The 21,926-nt window shown below is 38.3% G+C and overlaps 1 protein-coding gene across 1 annotated transcript in view; it reads left to right on the top strand.

Annotated features, from left to right (window-relative positions):
* The first annotated feature begins 7,969 nt into the window (after positions 1-7,969).
* LOC142098480 (uncharacterized) overlaps positions 7,970-21,926 on the top strand; it is a 40,916-nt gene continuing 26,959 nt past the window's right edge. The window contains exons 1-10 of the mRNA XM_075181326.1: positions 7,970-8,015; positions 8,104-8,253; positions 10,501-10,627; positions 11,770-11,908; positions 13,514-13,684; positions 16,274-16,506; positions 16,670-16,755; positions 17,807-17,934; positions 19,298-19,444; positions 20,905-21,092. Of these exons, the coding sequence (XP_075037427.1) occupies positions 7,970-8,015; positions 8,104-8,253; positions 10,501-10,627; positions 11,770-11,908; positions 13,514-13,684; positions 16,274-16,506; positions 16,670-16,755; positions 17,807-17,934; positions 19,298-19,444; positions 20,905-21,092 (1,415 nt within the window). The remainder of the gene's footprint in view (positions 8,016-8,103; positions 8,254-10,500; positions 10,628-11,769; positions 11,909-13,513; positions 13,685-16,273; positions 16,507-16,669; positions 16,756-17,806; positions 17,935-19,297; positions 19,445-20,904; positions 21,093-21,926) is intronic.

A 21,926-nucleotide genomic window follows, 5' to 3' on the forward strand; every position in this document is an offset into this window, starting at 1 on the left:
TGGTTGCACCCATTAGGCAGTGACTGCTTACCAGATCTTTGCGATTAGTGAGTTAAGTGAATCAATAAAGATTAAATTGCTTTGGCAGAATAACATAAGAATTTATAAGTGTAGTTTGCCAGGCCTATAGCAGAATGTTGGAAATCTATTTGTACATCTCTCACTGTATATAGTAAAGCAATTACATAATACTGTGATCTACAACCAGACATGTAAAAAGAAAGGTAGGATTCCATTACAGTACAGCAATGATATAGAAAATAAAGTATGGTTTGTGTTTTTGCAGTTGGAAAACATTACAAGCATCACTCCAACCAAGCTGGCAGATTTGACAATAACTGCAAATCTATTAAACAACGCAAGTTTCAATGGAATCATTATCACGAACATCAAACAATTCAAGTCACTGGCAGAGCTGAAAGAATACATTGTGCAAATACAAAGCTATGTGTGTGCAGTAAGTACTAGTCATTAATTTTCTATTGTACATAAAAAATCATATACATACAGTACATCTGATATAGTTTTTGCATATCGTTGACAAGCATCTTCTTATGCCTGGAAAAGGGGCAAGGGGGAGGGAAGAGGAGGGGAAGCGTATGCTGAGTACAGTGAAGATATGTTCATGTAATTAGGTGTCAGACCCTTCTTCTGGAAAATTATAAATGAAGTTAAGTTGCCATGTCATATTTATACACAGTGTAAGTGGTGGAACTACCATGGGTTCTAGGTTTGCAGCTGCTTCATGTCAAAAGTTCTTTATCCTCACATTGATATTCAACATTTAGGGACTCATTAAGAGTTGATGCATTTGTGCTTTTAACATATCTAGTAAAAGCATATTTAAGTATGTATGTTTAGTCGGACTCATCTTTTGAGCCTCAAGAATGAGTTAGAGATGTGCTAGGTTGTGATAAGAAACCAAAGCCCGGTAGTCTCCTTAGATTTGGTGGTTCTCTTTGGGCCAAGAGACGTGGGCCTGGAAATATTTCCTCAAGTCTGTTGTTTTTTTGAAACTTATCTATTTTTGTGCCTCCAACATAATCCCATCACATATGTGCGTTTTTTTTTGTACCGTCCATTTGCATTTTTTACATTGTACATGCTGTGTGCCTTACACTCTGTGAATAAGTAGAACATGATGTACTATTATCTCCACACGTTCAGGATTCTTTTAGTGTTTTCAGGATTTTGATACAACAATCAGACAGACACAGATTTGTATTTTAACACTTAGGGCTAGATTTACTAAGCTGCGGGTTTGAAAAAGTGGGGATGTTGCCTATAGCAACCAATCAGATTCTAGCTTTCATTTATTTAGTACCTTCTACAAAATGAAAGCTAGAATCTGATTGGTTGCTATAGGCAACATCCCCACTTTTTCAAACCCGCAGCTTAGTAAATATAGCCCTTAGTTTATTATCAGAAATCACAGATATATGCAAGAATTATATGAAATAAATGAGAATAAATAATGTTATTTAACGTCTCAATAAGAGGCACAGCCCCACCCTTAAGATTTTGCTTACATGTGAAACCCCCTCTTCTTCTGACTCTGGTCCCGACACAGGAGTCCATGTCTGTCCAAGCAAATATCTAATGGACATTAAAGGCAAAATAGTGATAAGTGTTACATTTTCTTTTGGTAACAGTGGATATTTAATGCATATCAACACCACATATGTAATAAGTCTTATTCTACTTAATTAGGGTTCATTGCAGCTGATTAAAATAGGTAGCTACAGATTGCAGTAAATGGAAACAATAGAAAGATAGAAATATAACAGTTGATACAATCTCACACAAAGACTCAGAAGACCTTATCTATCTCTTCTCATTGCAGTAACCGTTCCGCACACAAACATCTTTTTGTTTGTGTAGAAATGAATCAAATATAATTATTTTTTTCCGCACTGTAAAGTAACTAACCCGTGCTTTTAGCTACACATGACACTTTAACTTTGTAGTTAATTGCGAGAAGGAATTGTAGTGGGAAATCTTTCAATGATTTCCTCTACAGTTATCTATTAAAGGTATAATGTTTTAATCATTTTTGTTTGTTTCAGGGGGTTTATTTCTTTTAGAATTGCTTTACCCACAAACCTATCTTTTCACTTTTACTTAAAGTGCAATATCTCGTAGACAAAACTGCAAATTGTCTTAAAAAGTGGGAAATAACTTTACACTGTTCTTCTTTTCAAACAGGGCTCTGTGTCTGCGACGTCCTCTTGTGCCAATGCAGAGGTCCTGAGTAACAGCACTAAGGAGACAATTTTCTCTAGTATATCCGAGGTTCTCTATAAGTACTGGAGTCCAAGCAATGAGTCCCAATGGCTGGAGGATTTCACCATAATTATCAGAATGTTTGTGCTGCAGATGACAGAATCAACCATCCAGAAGCTGCCTACAAACATTGGATGTGAAACCGCAGAGGGCATGTAAGACACACTTATAGAATATTAATTAAGTGTTTTGTGATATTTTTATGTTACCGCTTTTATTAAATGAATAAAATGGTAAAAGTTAATGCTTGCTGCATGCAATAAAAACAAATGTGACAGGATAAAATGTACCCAGTTCATCTCGTCTGCTTTCTTACAGAGTCACATCTATGGATGCTTCTTATGATCTGTTGAAATCTGACATACAAAAGGCAGTGTATCAGTACCTGTTCTTTTACCACAAAGGTGAGTATATCAATGGCATCTACAAGTTCTAGGCAGGTGTACTTAGCACATGACATGAATAGGAAGAGTATACCTTAAACAGGAGCAGATAAAAAAATTATAATGATGCTTAAATACTATATATATATATATATATATATATATATATATATATATATATATATATATATATATATATATATATAAATATATTGGGGCTCATTTACAGTTGGATGCATCTTACGCCCTGACTAAAAATTCTGCAATAAAAATTGCAGACCTACACGTTTATGTTGAGTGTCCAACTGAAAACACAGCAGTATATCTGTGTCAGGCAGACATCAGAGGTAAAAATGTGTATACGGACGCCCAACAATAGTGTAGACATGAGGCTTCAAGGTGTTAGTAGGAAATGCAGACATCACATTACCCTATTTGTACAAAATATAATGTAATGATATCCCAAAAACAGACAGATCCCTGGATAGTTAACTGTGGAAATATGAAAAATATTCTGTGTAAATTAAACAATGTTCATATTTTTTTCTCCAGGGTCTAACATGACATGTGACACATCTGGTGACCTTCAGGTCTTTATTACCTCATTCTTCAGGAAATTTTCAGCTGTACTGAGTCCCGGGGACTTGGTGTCTTTGATGCCTTATAATCAGCTATCAGTGGTGAGTATGTTACAGGGTGTTTTGCAGCCTGCAAGATGTATAATAGACCTCAGGACTGAGCTGAGGGATAGGTAGAAGAGCTGATTAAGGGGGCTACCCGAATACACAGACGCACAACATGTAAGCCCCACAGAATTGTTAGGCTGCAGCCATGTGAGTGTGCCGTATTTATGCATTACAGGGATGGTTGCGGTTTGGCCTCTGTGCCTTGGGTAATAAAGCATATTCGTAGGCACGGTGGCTAACTGGTTAGCCACCGTGCTAGTTCGATTTCCAAATAAGGCTTTATCTGTGTGGAGTTTGTATGTTTTCCCTGTGTTTGCATGGGTTTCCTTCAGGTGCTCCGGTTTCCTCCCACACTCCAAAAACATACTGGTAGGTTAATTGGCTACTATTAAATTGACCCTAGTCTGTGTGTGTGATAGGGAATTTAGACTGTAAGCACCAATGGGGCAGGGACTGATGTGAGTTCTCTGTAAAACGCTGCGGAAATAATGGCGCTATATAAATAAATGATGGTGATGATAATGATGATCTTGTCCCACCACTGATATCCTTCTACAAAACATCCACTAAGACCAGAGAGGATCATGATCTATTTCCCGGCTTTACTAACAGTGGAGACAGAAGCTATAATAGAGCTTTGTAGGGATTCACCTCTGTATGCTACACTCAGAGCACTGAAATACAATAGGAAAAAAGCACAAGAGGCTCCCCTACTGAAAAGATGTAGGAAAATCATAAGGTTTAATATATTTTTATTAGCTGAAGAGAGATATTGGTATTGATTTGCAAACCGGAAAAAAAAATGAAAGGGTTTAGTGCATTATTTTTTGTATAAATGTGCTGATTCATAATGCACATACAAGGGTGCACCTCCCCCCCCCATTTCTGCTTTATAAGTGTCTCCGCACAGCAAGGCGTCTTTGCTGTAATTTTGTGGGACTACAGTGTGAAATAGGAATGAGAATGCTGCAAAGTAAAAATGTTACTTCACAGAACGGCCTACTATCACTTCTGTCAGACATCTTAACTAGCTATGCGTTTAGATTTATCAAAACTTTGCTAAAGGAAAATTGGAGGCGTTGCCCATAGCAACCAATCAGATTCTAGCTATCATTTACATAGTATATTCTTAAAAATAATAGAGAGAATCTGATTGGTTGCTATGGGCAACACCTCCACATTTCCTCTTTAGAAGGTTTGATAATTCTACCCCTAAAAATGTTTAAATGTTCTCCTCAAATATTGCTTGCCGGGGCCTTATATTCATCTCAAATTAATAATGACATTCTATTCCTCTCATTTCTCCCCTCTACCCCACTTACTTCATCTACATTATATGCGATTAATTAATATCTTTACAGAAACTGAACTCGTTGAAGCCACAGGACCTGGTCACCCGCCTGCAGGCTGACAGCAATGTGAACAGCACTGCATGGTCAATAATACTGTCACACTACACAAATATCACCAACTTGGGTCATGTACTGGATCTCCTCAGTATGAAAATGGTAATTATATTCCCCATACAGCACATGACAACAAGTAATTATCCTATAACGGCCGGTATCAGGTATAGCAGAACTCATGGAAGCTATATTTGTTCTTCACTACCCATAAGGACCTGTGATAGGCACCTGTGCTATTTTCATAGACTATGCTTTCAGTTACCAGTGTGTCCTAACCTCTAGGACAAGAGGAAATGACATATTAGAATTTGTCTCATTGGTATGAAAGGTTCACAAGAACCATATTCTATCCTTCCTGATGGTTAATGTCAGGAAGAGGGTTGACATGCCGAGAGTACTCTATAATGGCTCTTCATAAGACGCACATTAAGTCCTCTGTCTTGAACTGCATATGACAAAGGATGTGGCAGGTGTGAATGTGCTATAGCTTAAGCCAGTCCACTTACCTGGATAACATAGTGATATCAGTTATTAGGTAAACTGGATTTCCGTAATCTGGACCCTTGAATACTTTCTTTCAATTAAACAATCAAAACGGTACCAAAACAGCTAGTGCCCAGTTCTTTACTGCCCAATATTTCACACATTCACATATTATATTATATGAGCCTCCTCCCAAAGTTGGTTATGTCAAGAAGACCTTGATTACAGCTCTGATGCACCCACTTATATCCGAAGTAATGTACTGGCAAAGAAGGTGGGCATCACAAATATCCTTACTCTGACACTAAACCTAAACATTTACCTAATATATAAAAATGCATTGTGTTCTCACAATTTTGATGATAGCACCCCTTTAGTGGCACCAAACTAAAAACAGGTTACTTGGGAAAGGGTTGGCAAACTAGTTTTAAATAAAAACATATTGCATTCTTGGGGGTAAATGTATCAAGTTGAGAGTTTCCAGCAGGTTTGAAATATGGAAATGTTGCCTATAACAACCAATCAGGTTCTAGCTATCATTTTGTAGAGTGTACTAAATAAATGATAAATAGAATCTGATTGGTTGCTATAGGCAACATTTCCACTCTTTCAAACCTACTGGAAACTCACAGCTTGATACATTTGGTCCCTGGTGTGATTTACACTTCATTTACATTGCAATCTTTCTTATTGCAGTTATCAAATAATATGAAAAGCGTTTATGTTTATGACACAGATACCTATAATTAATAATATCTAATGAAATGTTTAGGACCAAGATGCCAATTGATCAAAAAACTGCCCCTTATTGTAACTCCTAACTGTCATGATTTAGGAAGGACAGCCCCATTTTTATGGGACTGTCCTTGCATCCCAACAGTCAGAACTTGTGTCCCGACTGCTGAGACTACAAAGTGCAGGTGAGGTGTTGCGTACACTTCCCACTAGTGAGGTGTGGTGAGGGGTTACAAGTGGCCCGGTATTTCAGAAGTACTAGGCGTGCCCCTGGGGTTCGTGGCTATGTGACATAATAATACTCCATTATGACGTGGTCATGCCCCTTCCTAAGCGTGTCCTGATTCACAAATGCAAATGTTAGGCACCATAACAACTCTCGCAGAGACAGAGGGAAATATAGGTGTAAGAACACCCATCAATCCGTAATCAATCAGAATGCACACTCACTGGACCACGATCAGGTGCTAAGTGGGGCATCGTATGATGTCTCTTTTTCTTCCCAAGTCCTTCCTGGGCAGAATTTGCTTTTCCATACTATTCAAGTAAGGCAAAAAGAAAGAACTGCAATATCTCAGGAGTCACCGTATGAGCGTATTTTATCAGTTCACTAGATATTCTAATGAATATTGATTCAGTCCACAAAATGGCTGTCTCCTCTGTGCGAAGGAGACAACTACAAATAACTGATTTCATTGAGAGAGAAAATTACAATTCAAAAATACAACTAAATTTTAAATGTTTTGATACCACAATCTGCTGCTTCCCATGTAATAACACATGAATATTAGACATCATTTGTATTCTTATGGTTTATAATCTCCCGTGCAGGTGAATGTGTCCGCTACTGTCTTCAGTGCCATGTGGTCAACCTTTGTGTCAAATTCCGGGTCACTCAACAGCTCCGAAATGGATCAGTGGTTTAATATCCGATTCAATGACTCTATAAAACTGATAACGCTGGAGGAGTTGAATGTCACAGGGATCATGGATGCAAGCTGCCTCTTCTATGGAAGCCTGTAAGATTCCTTTAGTACTATCTATAATTACATGAATTAGGTTCACAGCTTCTTCATAATCCATAGCTGCCAACAGCTAAAGACGCTCCTACTAAGAAGATGTATATATAAATATCATGCAGTGTGGCAGTCGGAGGGTGCAAGTGTTGTTCTTCTTCTTTCGTGAATTTTGCTTATTTTTCCTAGGATGTAAAATCCTCATATTTGTATATGTTGCCAAAAGAAATCATCAAATTTCCAAAAATAGCAATAGACGTCGAAGCATTGCAAAACCATTAAAATGGATCAGCTAAGGACTTGAAGGGGTTAATTACTTGTTAGTCCCATATATTGTGATTGGACATCTCAGGGAAGTGACGGGTAAAGGGACTGTGCGTCATTTCTGTGTCTGGTCCTAATTTTACACTTACTTTCCTCTCCTGTGTTCCGAGAGCAGGGGCAGTTTATAAGCAAAAGCAGGCGGGACACAAAATAATCTTGTGCCCCCATATTCTGCTCAACTAAAAATAAAACCATTTCATTTATTTCAAAGATTGTAAATTATTAACCAAAAAGCAAATCCATATAATTTACTAAAATAATATTAAACTACACAGTTGTTACAATATACAGCTTACACTGGAACCCGGAGAAATCCATTTCCAGGGCTGGCATTGCACAATGAGGGCCCAGGGCAGATGGTTTATTAGACTTGTCTAAAAACCAGCTCAGCCACCTATCCACATATAGCCACCAACTGAAAAATAAGTAATCTTTTTTTATCCACCTCAATGCATATTGTTTCCTGTGTTACGCAACCCCCATTGTATGTTGTCACATGAGGTGCAAGTTGTATATTAGGCTGACTATGACGTCAGTGTTAATATTTTATAAGGCTGGCGAGTCAGGTCACTTTATTATATAACCCTATTCTCACATTCTTACGCTGCAGAGTAAAAGCTTTATCCACACATTATCAAGACTACAGTGACAGAATGCGTCAAGATATCTACAGTGTCTTCAAGAAATACCTTCAGACAGGTGAGCATATAATCTGGTCACAATGGTAAGATCCTGACAGTCGGCCCAAGCACCAAATGATAAAATCAAAGTCCAAATTTGCCCATAGACACCAGTTGCAAACTAACTGAGTCAGTCCTTCAGAGAACCAGTCGTTCAGAGAGCCAGTCATTCAGAGAGCCAGTCGTTCAGAGAGTCAGTCGTTCAGAGAGCCAGTCGTTCAGAGAGCCAGTCGTTCAGAGAGTCAGTCGTTCAGAGAGTCAGTCGTTCAGAGAGCCAGTCACTTAGAGAGTCAGTCAGTCATTCACAGAGCCAGTCATTCAGAGAGCCAGTCATTCAGAGACACAATCATTCAGAGAATCAGTCATTCAGAGACCCAGTCATTCAGAGAGTCAGTCATTCAGAGAACTAGTAATTTAGAGAGACAGTCATTCAGAGAGTCAGTTATTCAGAGACCCAGTCATTCAGAGAGTCAGTCATTCAGAGAACTAGTAATTTAGAGAGACAGTCATTCGGAGAACTAGTTATTTAGAGAGACAGTCATTCAGAGAACTAGCAATTTAGAGAGACAGTCATTCATAGAGTCAGTCATTCAGTGAGTCAGTCATTCAGAGAACTAGTAATTTAGAGAGACAGTCATTCAGAGAGTCAGTCATTCAGTGAGTCAGTCACTCCGGCCTGTTAGTGCACTCGGATGATACCTGCACACATAAAGCCAATGAAGGTCATCTTCTGGCCATTTATCAACATGTCTGATAATTATCTGATTAATTTAGATAATTATTGGGCATGGGGTTCGTTTCGGGGGCCACAAATGCTGCGAAATTAGCCCAATTCTCCAATATTTCAGCAGATATCACAGTGTATGTGGAAAATATATACTGTAAACACAAATAATGGGCATTATGCTGTAATCTGTACCCAGCTCATGCTATGGAATTCTATACTCTCTGCCAATGTCCGGCTTATCAATACAATATGTACTTTCTATATCTGGTTCTTACATGCAACTGTTTTTTAGGGATAAATTGTGACAGCAGAACTGTGGTATAGATTGACTACACTGTGTCAACGTACTGTATGCAGGAAGCTTAGATTTTGTAAATTAACCCTTATATTAACTTTTATTATTGCTGTCCCTATTCACATCTAACTATATTTACATACTTATAAAACTGTTTATTATTTATGTATTATGTATATGTTATTATTGATTTTTGTGAATTATTTATTTGCACATTCGGAAATTATATATTTATGTAGTTACATATTTTCATCTTATTTGAAGTTATTCTTATCTGTATATGTATAATTTGACTCTACTACTACTCTCCACCACTTTTTACTAATCTTAGCTAGACACATGTGGATAAATAACTCTTTGTATTTCATTTGGTAGGCCCTACACCCAGATGCTACACAGCTGGTAACGATTCTTGGATTGTTTACTACTTGCAACGTTATCTGACCTATTTGCAGCGCTACAGATCTGGAATCTTTTTCCAGCAATGAAACACTGGTAACTTCATCTTTTATTGCACCAGTGCAAAAATATACAGAAACTTCTGCTGATTTTAATGAACAGGGAAAGAAAGTTTGAGGCCCCAGCGCCAGTCATTATTACGTCACTGTACCAAAGTGGTGTGCTGTTGGGCACAGGTGGCAGGGATGTGCATTTGGGAAATATTCAAAATTGGGCCCTTTTGTTCTTATTTTACAGTTGATAATATTGGGGTGGGGTGGGGCAGAATAGAGCAACACCAGCAAGAGGGTGGGGGTTAACTTGTAAAGTGGAAATATTCTTTAATGAAACACACAGATGAGAATTTAAAAATGAGTCATTGTCTGCACACAGAGTTTTATGGCTCCGCTATTACAATGGCTGTTTCCATATGCATCATTGACCCAGGATTAGTATTTCAATCTCTGAATATGTAGCATAATGCTGGTTATTATAAAGTATGTAATAAGTATGTGAATACATAAATCAGTGGTGTAGCTCTAGGGCCCTGGGCCCAGGAGCTCACAGTTGGGGCCATCGGTTACACAGAGGCATCAGAGCGTCCTGTTTATTAGATATCGGAGACATTCTAGTCAGAACTCTCACAGCAGCGTTGCCCTGTGATGTCATCACATATAACTCAGAAAGCCCACCTATAACTACTAAACAGGCCCTTCTGGTTGCTTCCCGCCTTCACAAAGAGGGGAAACCGAGCAGGCCCTGAGACCACCGACATATTAGGGTCCCATTGGGGCCCTTGGTCCAGATAAAGTTGCTTTCACTGCTACCTTCTGCTATAAAAAGTCTGTTCCTGAGTTACCTGATGGTGTCCGAAATGTTACTCAAAATCGGCAGCTGGAAGAGCCATAACACTACTCAGGTGCATCAACATTTACCTGTAAAAGCCACAAATCAACACTTTCATCATTAGAAAAAAAATAGGTTATGCTACTTTATGACAAATTGATTTAGCTATTGAATTTGGTTTCATTTTGTTCTGAACAGCTTCAGCAATTTTCAGTGGGGACCCCACAACTTTGGCCATGGTAGCTACGTTGGATCTTACAGAAGACCTGAAGATATACTATGCACAATTACTAGCCACAGAGAACCCCAAGTTTCCTTTACAAGGGTATGTATCTTTCATACACTTACACCTATGCCCTACAGCTGCGGGCATCAGTTTCCAGGACCGACTAAAGACTCAGCTTGTATTTATTAACTTATAATATATATAAAGGGACACATTAATCTATAGATTAGCCTGTATGGAGTTGAGAGCTATCGGCAGAATATTTAATTTTATATTTTGAAATTCATGAAACTTTTTATCTTTAAAGAGTTGCCTACTGTTGGACAACCTTTAATGCCCAAACATGTACAACAAATGAGTAAGCCCCTTCCTCCGTCCACCAGGACCCCCCATACCACCCCAGGAGGACCTAGGTACTGGTGGAATGTCTATCAATAGTTCCCAATAAATCTCTATTTAATGGCTTCCATAGAATTCTATTGTAGAGCTAAAAACAGCATACAATGCACTCATCCCTAGCGGGAATATGAGAAGCTTTAGGTAACAAAGAACTGCAGACGAAGGGGAGCTCTTCTCTACTGTACAGAGGGGCATGTTTTTTGAAAAGGGGTTGTCTGTTTTTGGTATTAACTATTATAACTTTACTGTTTCATACTCCAAATGCAACACTTAAAAGTGTCTAAAGCGGTTTAAAAAAACAAAATTATTACTTTCTTGTTCTCTGCCTCCTTTATACTTTATACTCTCCCCATGTTATGCCTGAATCTTTTTTTTTTTTTTTTTTATACTTTTTATTTTTGAATGGTCAAGTAACAAACAGAACCGACATGCACTGTCAGTAAGAAAAAAAATAAGCAATAGAAATGCCTGAATCTTTTATTTGTTTCTCCGTATTTTGTCCTGCACTTTTTATGGAATACCACTAGACCTTCTGGGTCTTTGGGTCAATTAATAAAAAGCATTCAAAATGTAACTGTAGTGGCTGTCACACCATCAGATATTCTGAAATAAAGAGGTATTATCAGTTTAGAAAACGCAACATAAGAGTGCCATTCAGTGTTTTAGGTGCCCTTTGGCCTAGCTTTGTATAATGACAGTGCCAGGCCTAGCCTGAGGCCTAAAGTGAGGTGCTGGCCAGGAAAGCGATATATAATAAAATCTATGGTTATTTTTCTGATATGATAAATAGCTGTGTCCTATTACATATGAATTTATAACATTGCTATTTTAAACATCTGCAGCATTCCTAAAAATATTCTCTGCTACGCTATTGGTGAGCTAAACATCAGTATCACGACTGAGAATGAGAATCAGACCAATACGACACTGGGTCTCCTGAAAACCTGTAACATTACAAACGGCACCAATCTGGGGACAGAAGTAAGTTATTGTTAATCACACTCACTTTTATTCACCCACTGTTTGTGAATGATACTACAAAGTATGATTGACAATACACAGGACAAGAGAAAGAGGAAAATTTTGTCTTTAGCTTTTTTCATTTTACTCTCTACCTTCAAATTAGCATAATCTAGAGGGAGGGTCATCATACAATTGGAAACCTCAAAGAAATGTGGTGAATGCATCTCCAAGGACAATAAATATTTCAGCCATCTTCCACGTAGAAATAGCAGGTTTCCAAGGGTGGGACCTCACATTTCTGTTTCTGGGGAGGGTTTATATTATCCTCTACATGAAATAGGTTATGTCACATATGCACCAAAACACATCACAAGGAGAAAAAAAGCATCATTTCAAATTGACTCTAGAACATTTACTGGAAATTAGTGAAAACACATTTTGGAAGCTTTTATTCAATGTTATATTTTTTGGATTCATCATAGCCCAATAATGAAGTTATATCAGCACATATTTTAAGACTAGTACTTCTAGGGATACATGAATATACAATATTATTTCATCAATGTGAAATTAAAGTGTGAATGGTGGAATATAGGAAATAGAGAGAGATTCTTAAGTGTACTCATCTCCTACACGTAATTCAGGCAGCCATTTTGTGAGCTAAACAATGAGATCAGTATGAGGATGCAGCCAATCAATACACTAGGAAGTAGTGACATCACAGAGGCATGAAGCTCTTCAGGGAATTTAAAATGGCTGCCTCTATAGTGTGCTGGCATCGGGTAAAACTTATAGTCGCCTATATGAAAACATTAGGATAATCTAGGAGCTGTCAGAGACAAGGTTCTCCTCTTACCTCCTGGCTCACAGCATACCTCTCCTTACCTCTCCTGTCGCTCCGATCACCCACTTCAGGATCAAGCACTTTGACTGCTTGAGATGTGATGGGATAGCAGAGGAAGAATTCACTCATTCTTTTACTCCCCCCACCAAGCCAGTCACCATGCTTGCTCCAGTAGTGAACAGTCAGTGACCAGAGCAATAGGAGGAGGGCAGTGGCAGTGAACAGGTGATTCTTTGGGCAGTGGATACTGACCAAGTATCTATTTCTGCACAACTGTAGTTGTACAAACTACACAGTAGGATGGGCAGCAGGGGCACAAGTGCATGCTCGCTACAATATAAAAATATGTTTGGTCCCCATGACACAAAATGTTGGCAAAAAGCAGGGGGATGGGTGGCCATGCGGAACAATTAGAAACCTCAAGCACTCTGCTTGCAGTCACCTATCGGCCCACATTGTGGCACCCACTGGGCAGTGAACGCTTACCAGATCTTTGCAATGACTGAGTTAAGTGAGTCAATATAGATTAGAGAATTTAGCAGCATAACATGAGAATTTAATTTGCTATCCCACCATGACCCTGAATGGGTACACTACCGGGCCGTTTCCCTTTGCCCCAACCAAAATGTTGGAAATCTATTCGTTCAATTCTCTACAACTATAGTAAAGGAATTAAATAATGTAGATCTACAGCCAAATATGTAGAAAAGGAAGGTAGACTGCCATTGAAGTACAGCAATGATATAGAAAATAAAGTGAGCTTGTTTGTGTTTTTGCAGTTGGAAAACATTACAAGCATCACCCCAACCAAGCTGGCAGATATGACAATAACTGCAAATCTATTAAGCAACACAACTTTCACTGGAATCATCTTAACAAACATCAAGCAATTCAAGTCACTGGCGGAGCTGAAAGAATACGTTGTGCAGATACAAAGCTATGTGTGTGCAGTAAGTACTAGTTATGTATAATATGTCAAATGGACATTAACATTAATGGGTTCATTTAAAGTCAGACGTACTTTTGGGTTTGTTTGCATTTTTTATTTTTTTTTAAACTCTTTATTTTCCGCAAAAACATGAGTTCCAAACCATACACAGCGAGTATTCTGAGACAATAGACTCACAGCAAGTCAGGGAAAATATACAAAATAGAAATCCAGCAAAGAGTATATAACTTAAGACAATATGGATACACTGTAGAACTAATCTTATAAAAATATTAAACCAGGGTATTTGACCTGATCCATCTATAGGCGATATGGGGTCTCAGTTGTTATGGAACCGCGAGGGTTTGTTTGCATTTTTATTACGTAAGGACACAGAAAAGGCAGGCAAATAAAGGCCGAGTACAGTCAGGGCATTTTCACATATATGCAGCTTAACTATATTTGGACGCGTATGCAGATACGACTGTGACGAGGCAAATCTCTTGCTGTTGCTGGTGCAAATATATGCAATGATGATGATGACTATCAGCAGCATGAGCTAGCACTTCTGATTGGCTGATTGCATCTTAAGTACCTACTTATAGTACTTAATTCATTAGCGTGATCATCTTAGGGTTAAATAGTCAAACTTTCTACACCTGACATATTCCAATCCTTAATGAGCCCCTAAATGTCAAATATCAATTACAAAACAAAAGTGAATGACACATAATACCTTTGATTGTCACCTGTACAGGAAATCATTGCAATTTTTTAAGGCACTAAGGCCCCAGATTACAAATAATATTAACACAGTATGTCATATTTATACACAGAGTAAGTGGCGGAACAACCATGGGTGCAGGGTGTGTGGCCGTTATGGGCCCGAGGTTTATAATGTCATTTAGCGTTGGCCGCATTTGTGCATTTAATGTACGTAAGAAAAGAAACAGTATATTTATAAGAGTATACTCCGATGTCTAATGGGCATTAAATGCAAGATAGTGATAAGTGTAACATATTGAGCCGGATTCATTAAGGAACTTAAATTAAGCTTCTTATTTAAGTCTCATGGACAAAACCATGTTACAATGCAAGGGGTGAAAATTAGTTTTCTCTTTTGCACATAATTTAAATACTGACTGTTTTTTCATGTAGCACACAAATACTTGATAGCTTATTTGTACACTGAAATTTAAAGTTGATATTTGTGTGCTGCATTGTAACATGGTATTGTCCAGGAAACTTAAATAAGAAACTTCTTAATTTAAGTTCCTTAATGAATCAGGCCCATTGTGTTGGTATATGATCAGTGCATGAATATACCTCTATCTGTTACTGCAAATATCAACACCATGTATGTAATATGTCTTATTCTACATAATTAGGGTTCGGTGCAGATGGTTATAATGTGTGATTACTGAGTGCAGTAAATGGAAACCAAATATATTTTTTTACAGTTTCTGAGACTCCCACAAACAGTCTCAGAACTCCTCATTTATCTCTTCTCAGTGCTGTCTGCGCCAACCTTCATGCAGTAACTGTTCTACGCAACAACATCTTTTTTGTCTGTGTGCAAATTAATGTTAACTTTTCCACACTGTAAAGTAACCAGCCCGTACTTTTGGATACACGTGACACCTCTCCTTCATTTGTGTTCTGCCAAAAGAAGGAGTTGAAATCTTGCATTGCTTACCTATATAGTTATCTATTAGACATATCGGGCCTGAGTCATTAAGGATAGCAAGGCAAAAAAGCAAGTACACGTTCTCCTGGGCAATCCATGTTACAATGCTAGGGGTGGAAAGTAATTATTATTTTGCACATAACATAAATACTGTTATTTTATGCAGCACACAAATAGATAGCTTTATTTTTACACAGAAATACAACATTGATCTAGGACAGACCCTACCTCAACTACAAATCTACCATCACATTTTAAATTTACATCCCTCTCCAATGAAACATGGTTTTGTCAAGGTGCAAAGTTACTCCCTTTTTTGCTGTACTTTCCTTAATGAATCAGAGCCATCATGTTTTCTTCACTTTTGTTTGTTTTGGGGGGTGCTTTCATTTCAAAAGTGCTTTATCCAAAAACCTATCTTGCCACCTTTATTTCAACTACAATATCTCATATAAAGAAAAGTCTTCTAAGAAATGCTTCTCAAGGCTGTTGGGAACTTTTCCTTTAGATTTAGCTAAATGTTTTCTTTCCCCAAAGTAGTCCTGGAGGTGGCAGGTTCCCGGCTCTGACATCAAACACCCTTCCCCACAGTTTTCATCCTTCCCCTATCCCATTTCTGCTCAAGACACACGGTTACACATTTCACTATATTTAGTTTTGTGTATTGTCTTTTCTTACCATTACCAGATATCTACAAACACTTGATGTTTCCATTCTTGTATAATTTAGTTGTAGTATAAAATAGTTGTTTTCGCCCGGTTATGGGTCTATCAATCTGCTTGCCTACTTTGTACAACGATTACTATTCTGGTCCCTGGTAATTTCGTATGCTTTTTGTTTTGTTTCCAAAACATAAGTAAAAGTCTAAAAAAAAAAAAAAAAAAAAATCGGAAATAAGTTTACACTGTTCTTCTTTCCAAACAGGGCTCTGTGTCTGCGACGTCCTCTTGTGCCAATTCAGAGGTCTTGAGTAACAGCACTAAGGAGACAATTTTCTCTAGTATATCCGAGGTTCTCTATAAGTACTGGAGTCCAAGCAATGAGTCCCAATGGCTGGAGGATTTCACCATAATAACCAGAATGTTTGTGCTGCAGATGACAGAATCAACCATCCAGAAGCTGCCTACAAACATTGGATGTGAAACCGCAGAGGGCATGTAAGACACAATTATAGAATATTAATTAAGTGTTTTGTGATATTTTTATGTTACCGCTTTTATTAAATGAATAAAATGGTAAAAGTTAATGCTTGTTGCATGCAATAAAAACAAATGTGACAGGATAAAATGTACCCAGTTCATCTCGTCTGCTTTCTTACAGAGTCACATCTATGGATGCTTCTTATGATCTGTTGAAATCTGACATACAAAAGGCAGTGTATCAGTACCTGTTCTTTTACCACAAAAGTGAGTATATCAATGGCAACTACAAGTTCTAGGCAGGTGTACTTAGCACATGACATGAATAGGAAGAGTATACCTTAAACAGGAGCAGATTAAAAAATTATAACGATGCTTAAATACTATATATATATAAATATATCGGGGCTCATTTACAGTTGGATGCATCTTACGCCCTGACTGATGTGTAAAAATTCTGCAATAAATATTGCAGACCTACACGTTTATGTTGAGTGTCCAACTGAAAACACAGCAGTATATCTGTGTCAGGCTGACATCAGACGTAAAAATGTGTATACGGACGCCCAACAATAGTGTAGACATGAGGCTTCAAGGTGTAAGTAGGAAATGCAGACATCACATTACCCTATTTGTACAAAATATAATGTAATGAAATGTCATATACACAAGAATGAATAGTGTCTTGACTGTGATATTAATAAATGCAAAAGTCGCATTTTCTATATAAAATGTAGTTAAACACCAACATCCGTCATTAAGTAATTTAAATAGATGGCTGCTACTAGACATAATATAGCCGTGACACTAATGAATGAAGTATTATCAGCTGTAGTAGGTCAATCAGAGGCAGCTAGATAGTGCTGCTAGTGCAATCATCATGTATCTTTACACCAGGCCTCCGGTAGCTGCAAAAGATAAACCCCCTAAGAAGCGAATCTGGGGAGGCGACCCATTCTCATTTGGATGCATCTCCAGGGAGTGTGCTACCCTTACTGTACTCAACTAACGCTTATCTGCCCTCATTCAGCCTCAACAGAGCTCGCTGTGCATGTGCCGGCCCCTGAGAATTCTCAGAAGAGCAGAGTAGAACATTAGTCTCATTTCCCTCTTAAATCTCTCACATCAGTCTTTCCTGTAACTATCTCTCTGTTAAACAAGACATGCTCAATAAATTTAAAATTATAAAGACATGAAAAATAGTTACTGATAACCATGATTAAATATCCCAAAGACAGACAGATCCGTGGATAGTTAACTGTGGAAATATGAAAAATATTCTGTGTAAATTAAACAATGTTCATATTTTTTTCTCCAGGGTCTAACATGACATGTGACACATCTGGTGACCTTCAGGTCTTTATTACCTCATTCTTCAGGAAATTTTCAGCTGTACTGAGTCCCGGGGACTTGGTGTCTTTGATGCCTTATAATCAGCTATCAGTGGTGAGTATGTTACAGGGTGTTTTGCAGCCTGCAAGATGTATAATAGACCTCAGGACTGAGCTGAGGGATAGGTAGAAAGTTGATTAAGGGGGCTACCTGAATACACAGACGCACAACATGTAAGCCCCACAGAATTGTTAGGCTGCAGCCATGTGAGTGTGCCGTATTTATGCATTACAGGGATGGTTGCGGTTTGGCCTCTGTGGCTTGGGTAATAAAGCATATTCGGCAGCACGGTGGCTAACTGGTTAGCCACCGTGCTAGTTCGATTTCCAAATAAGGCTTTATCTGTGTGGAGTTTGTATGTTCTCCCTGTATTTGCGTGGGTTTCCTTCAGGTGCTCCGGTTTCCTCCCACACTCCAAAAACATACTGGTAGGTTAATTGGCTACTATTAAATTGACCCTAGTGTGTGTGTGATAGGGAATTTAGACTGTAAGCACCAATGGGGCAGGGACTGATGTGAGTTCTCTGTAAAGCGCTGCGGAAATAGTGGCGCTATATAAATAAATGATGGTGATGATAATGATGATCTTGTCCCACCACTGATATCCTTCTCCAAAACATCCACTAAGTCCAGAGAGGATCATGATCTCTTTCCTGGCTTTACTAACAGTGGGGACAGAAGCTATAATAGAGCTTTGTAGGGATTCACCTCTGTATGCTACACTCAGAGCACCGAAATATAATAGGAAAAAAGCACAAGAGGCTCCCCTACTGATAAGATGGAGGAAAATCATAAGGTTTAATATATTTTTATTAGCTGAAGAGAGATATTGGTATTGATTTGCAAACCAGAAAAAAAAATGAAAGGGTGTAGTGCATTATTTTTTGTATAAATGTGCTGATTCATAATGCACATACAAGGGTGCACCTCCCCCCCCATTCCTGCTTTATAAGTGTCTCCGCACAGCATGGCGTCTTTGCTGTAATTTTGTGGGACTACAGTGTGAAATAGGAATGAGAATGCTGCAAAGTAAAAATGTTACTTCACAGAACAACCTACTATCACTTCTGTCAGACATCTTAACTAGCTATGCGTTTAGATTTATCAAAACTTTGTTAAAGGAAAATTGGAGGCGTTGCCCATAGCAACCAATCAGATTCTAGCTATCATTTACATAGTATATTCTTAAATATAATAGCGAGAATCTGATTGGTTGCTATGGGCAACACCTCTACACTTCCTCTTTAGAAGGTTTGATAATTCTACCCCTAAAAATGTTTAAATGTTCTCCTCAAATATTGCTTGTCGGGGCCTTATTTTCATCTCAAATTAATAATGACATTCTATTCCTCTCATTTCTCCCCTCTACCCCACTTACATCATCTACATTATATGTGATTAATTAATGTCTTTACAGAAACTGAACTCGTTGAAGCCACAGGACCTGGTCACCCGCCTGCAGGCTGACAGCAATGTGAACAGCACTGCATGGTCAATAATACTGTCACACTACACAAATATCACAAACTTGGGTCATGTACTGGATCTCCTCAGTATGAAAATGGTAATTATATTCCCCATACAGCACATGACAACAAGTAATTATCCTATAACGGCCGGTATCAGGTATAGCAGAACTCATGGAAGCTATATTTGTTCTTCACTACCCATAAGGACCTGTGATAGGCACCTGTGCTATTTTCATAGACTATGCTTTCAGTTACCAGTGTGTCCTAACCTCTAGGACAAGAGGAAATGACATATTAGAATTTGTCTCATTGGTATGAAAGGTTCTCAAGAACCATATTCTTCCCATCCTGATGGTTAATGTCAGGAAGAGGGTTGACATGACGAGAGTACTCTATAATGGCTCTTCATAAGACGCACATTAAGTCCTCTGTCTTCTAGTTTTAAATAAAAAACATATTGCATTCTTGGGGGTAAATGTATCAAGTTGAGAGTTTCCAGCAGGTTTGAAATATGGAAATGTTGCCTATAACAACCAATCAGGTTCTAGCTATCATTTTGTAGAGTGTACTAAATAAATGATAAATAGAATCTGATTGGTTGCTATAGGCAACATTTCCACTCTTTCAAACCTACTGGAAACTCACAGCTTGATACATTTGGTCCCTGGTGTGATTTACACTTCATTTACATTGCAATCTTTCTTATTGCAGTTATCAAATAATGTGAAAAGCGTTTATGTTAATGACACAGATACCTATAATTAATTATATCTAATGAAATGTTTAGAACCAAGATGCCAATTGATCAAAAAACAGCCCCTTATTGTAACTCCTAACTGTCATGATTTAGGCAGGACAGACCCATTTTTATGGGACTGTCCTTGCATCCCTTGTGTCCCGACTGCTGAGACTACAAAGTGCAGGTGAGGTGTTGCGTACACTTCCCACTAGTGAGGTGTGGTGAGGGGTTACAAGTGGCCCGGTATTTCAGAAGTACTAGGCGTGCCCCTGGGGTTCGTGGCTATGTGACATAATAATACTCCATGCCCCTTCCTAAGCGTGTCCTGATTCACAAATGCAAATGTTAGGCACCATAACAACTCTCGCAGAGACAGAGGGAAATATAGGTGTAAGAACACCCATCAATCCGTAATTAATCAGAATGCACACTCACCGGACCACGATCAGGTGCTAAGTGGGGCATCGTATGATGTCTCTTTTTCTTCCCAAGTCCTTCCTGGGCAGAATTTGCTTTTCCATACTATTCAAGTAAGGCAAAAAGAAAGAACTGCAATATCTCAGGAGTCACCGTATGAGCGTATTTTATCAGTTCACTAGATATTCTAATGAATATTGATTCAGTCCACAAAATGGCTGTCTCCTCTGTGCGAAGGACACAACTACAAATAACTGATTTCATTGAGAGAGAAAATTACAATTCAAAAATACAACTCAATTTTAAATGTTTGTATACCACAATCTGCTGCTTCCCATGTAATAACACATGAATATTAGACATCATTTGTATTCTTATGGTTTATAATCTCCCGTGCAGGTGAATGTGTCCGCTACTGTCTTCAGTGCCGTGTGGTCAACCTTTGTGTCAAATTCCGGGTCACTCAACAGCTCCGAAATGGATCAGTGGTTTAATATCCGATTCAATGACTCTATAAAACTGATAACGCTGGAGGAGTTGAATGTCACAGGGATCATGGATGCAAGTTGCCTCTTCTATGGAAGCCTGTAAGATTCCTTTAGTACTATCTATAATTACATGACTTAGGTTCACAGCTTCTTCATAATCCATAGCTGCCAACAGCTAAAGACGCTCCTACTAAGAAGATGTATATATAAATATCATGCAGTGTGGCAGTCGGAGGGTGCAAGTGTTGTTCTTCTTCTTTCGTGAATTTTGCTTATTTTTCCTAGGATGTAAAATCATCATATTTTTATATGTTGCTAAAAGAAATCATCAAATTTCCAAAAATAGCAATAGAAGTCGAAGCATTGCAAAACCATTAAAATGGATCAGCTAAGGACTTGAAGGGGTTAATTACTTGTTAGTCCCATATATTGTGATTGGACATCTCAGGGAAGTGACGGGTAAAGGGACTGTGCGTTATTTCTGTGTCTGGTCCTAATTTTACACTTACTTTCCTCTCCTGTGTTCCGAGAGCAGGGGCAGTTTATAAGCAAAAGCGGACGGGACACAAAATAATCTTGTGCCCCCATATTCTGCTCAACTAAAAATAAAACCTTTTCATTTATTTCAAAGATTGTAAATTATTAACCAAAAAGCAAATCCATATAATTTACTAAAATAATATTAAACTACACAGTTGTTACAATATACAGCTTACACTGGAACCCGGAGAAATCCATTTCCAGGGCTGGCATTGCACAATGAGGGCCCAGGGCAGATGGTTTATTAGACTTGACTAAAAACCAGCTCAGCCACCTATCCACATATAGCCACCAACTGAAAAATAAGTAATCTTTTTTTATCCACCTCAATGCATATTGTTTCCTGTGTTACGCAACCCCCATTGTATGTTGTCACATGAGGTGCAAGTTGTA

This window comes from Mixophyes fleayi, chromosome 7 (assembly GCF_038048845.1).
Source record: "Mixophyes fleayi isolate aMixFle1 chromosome 7, aMixFle1.hap1, whole genome shotgun sequence".
NCBI lineage: Eukaryota > Metazoa > Chordata > Amphibia > Anura > Limnodynastidae > Mixophyes > Mixophyes fleayi.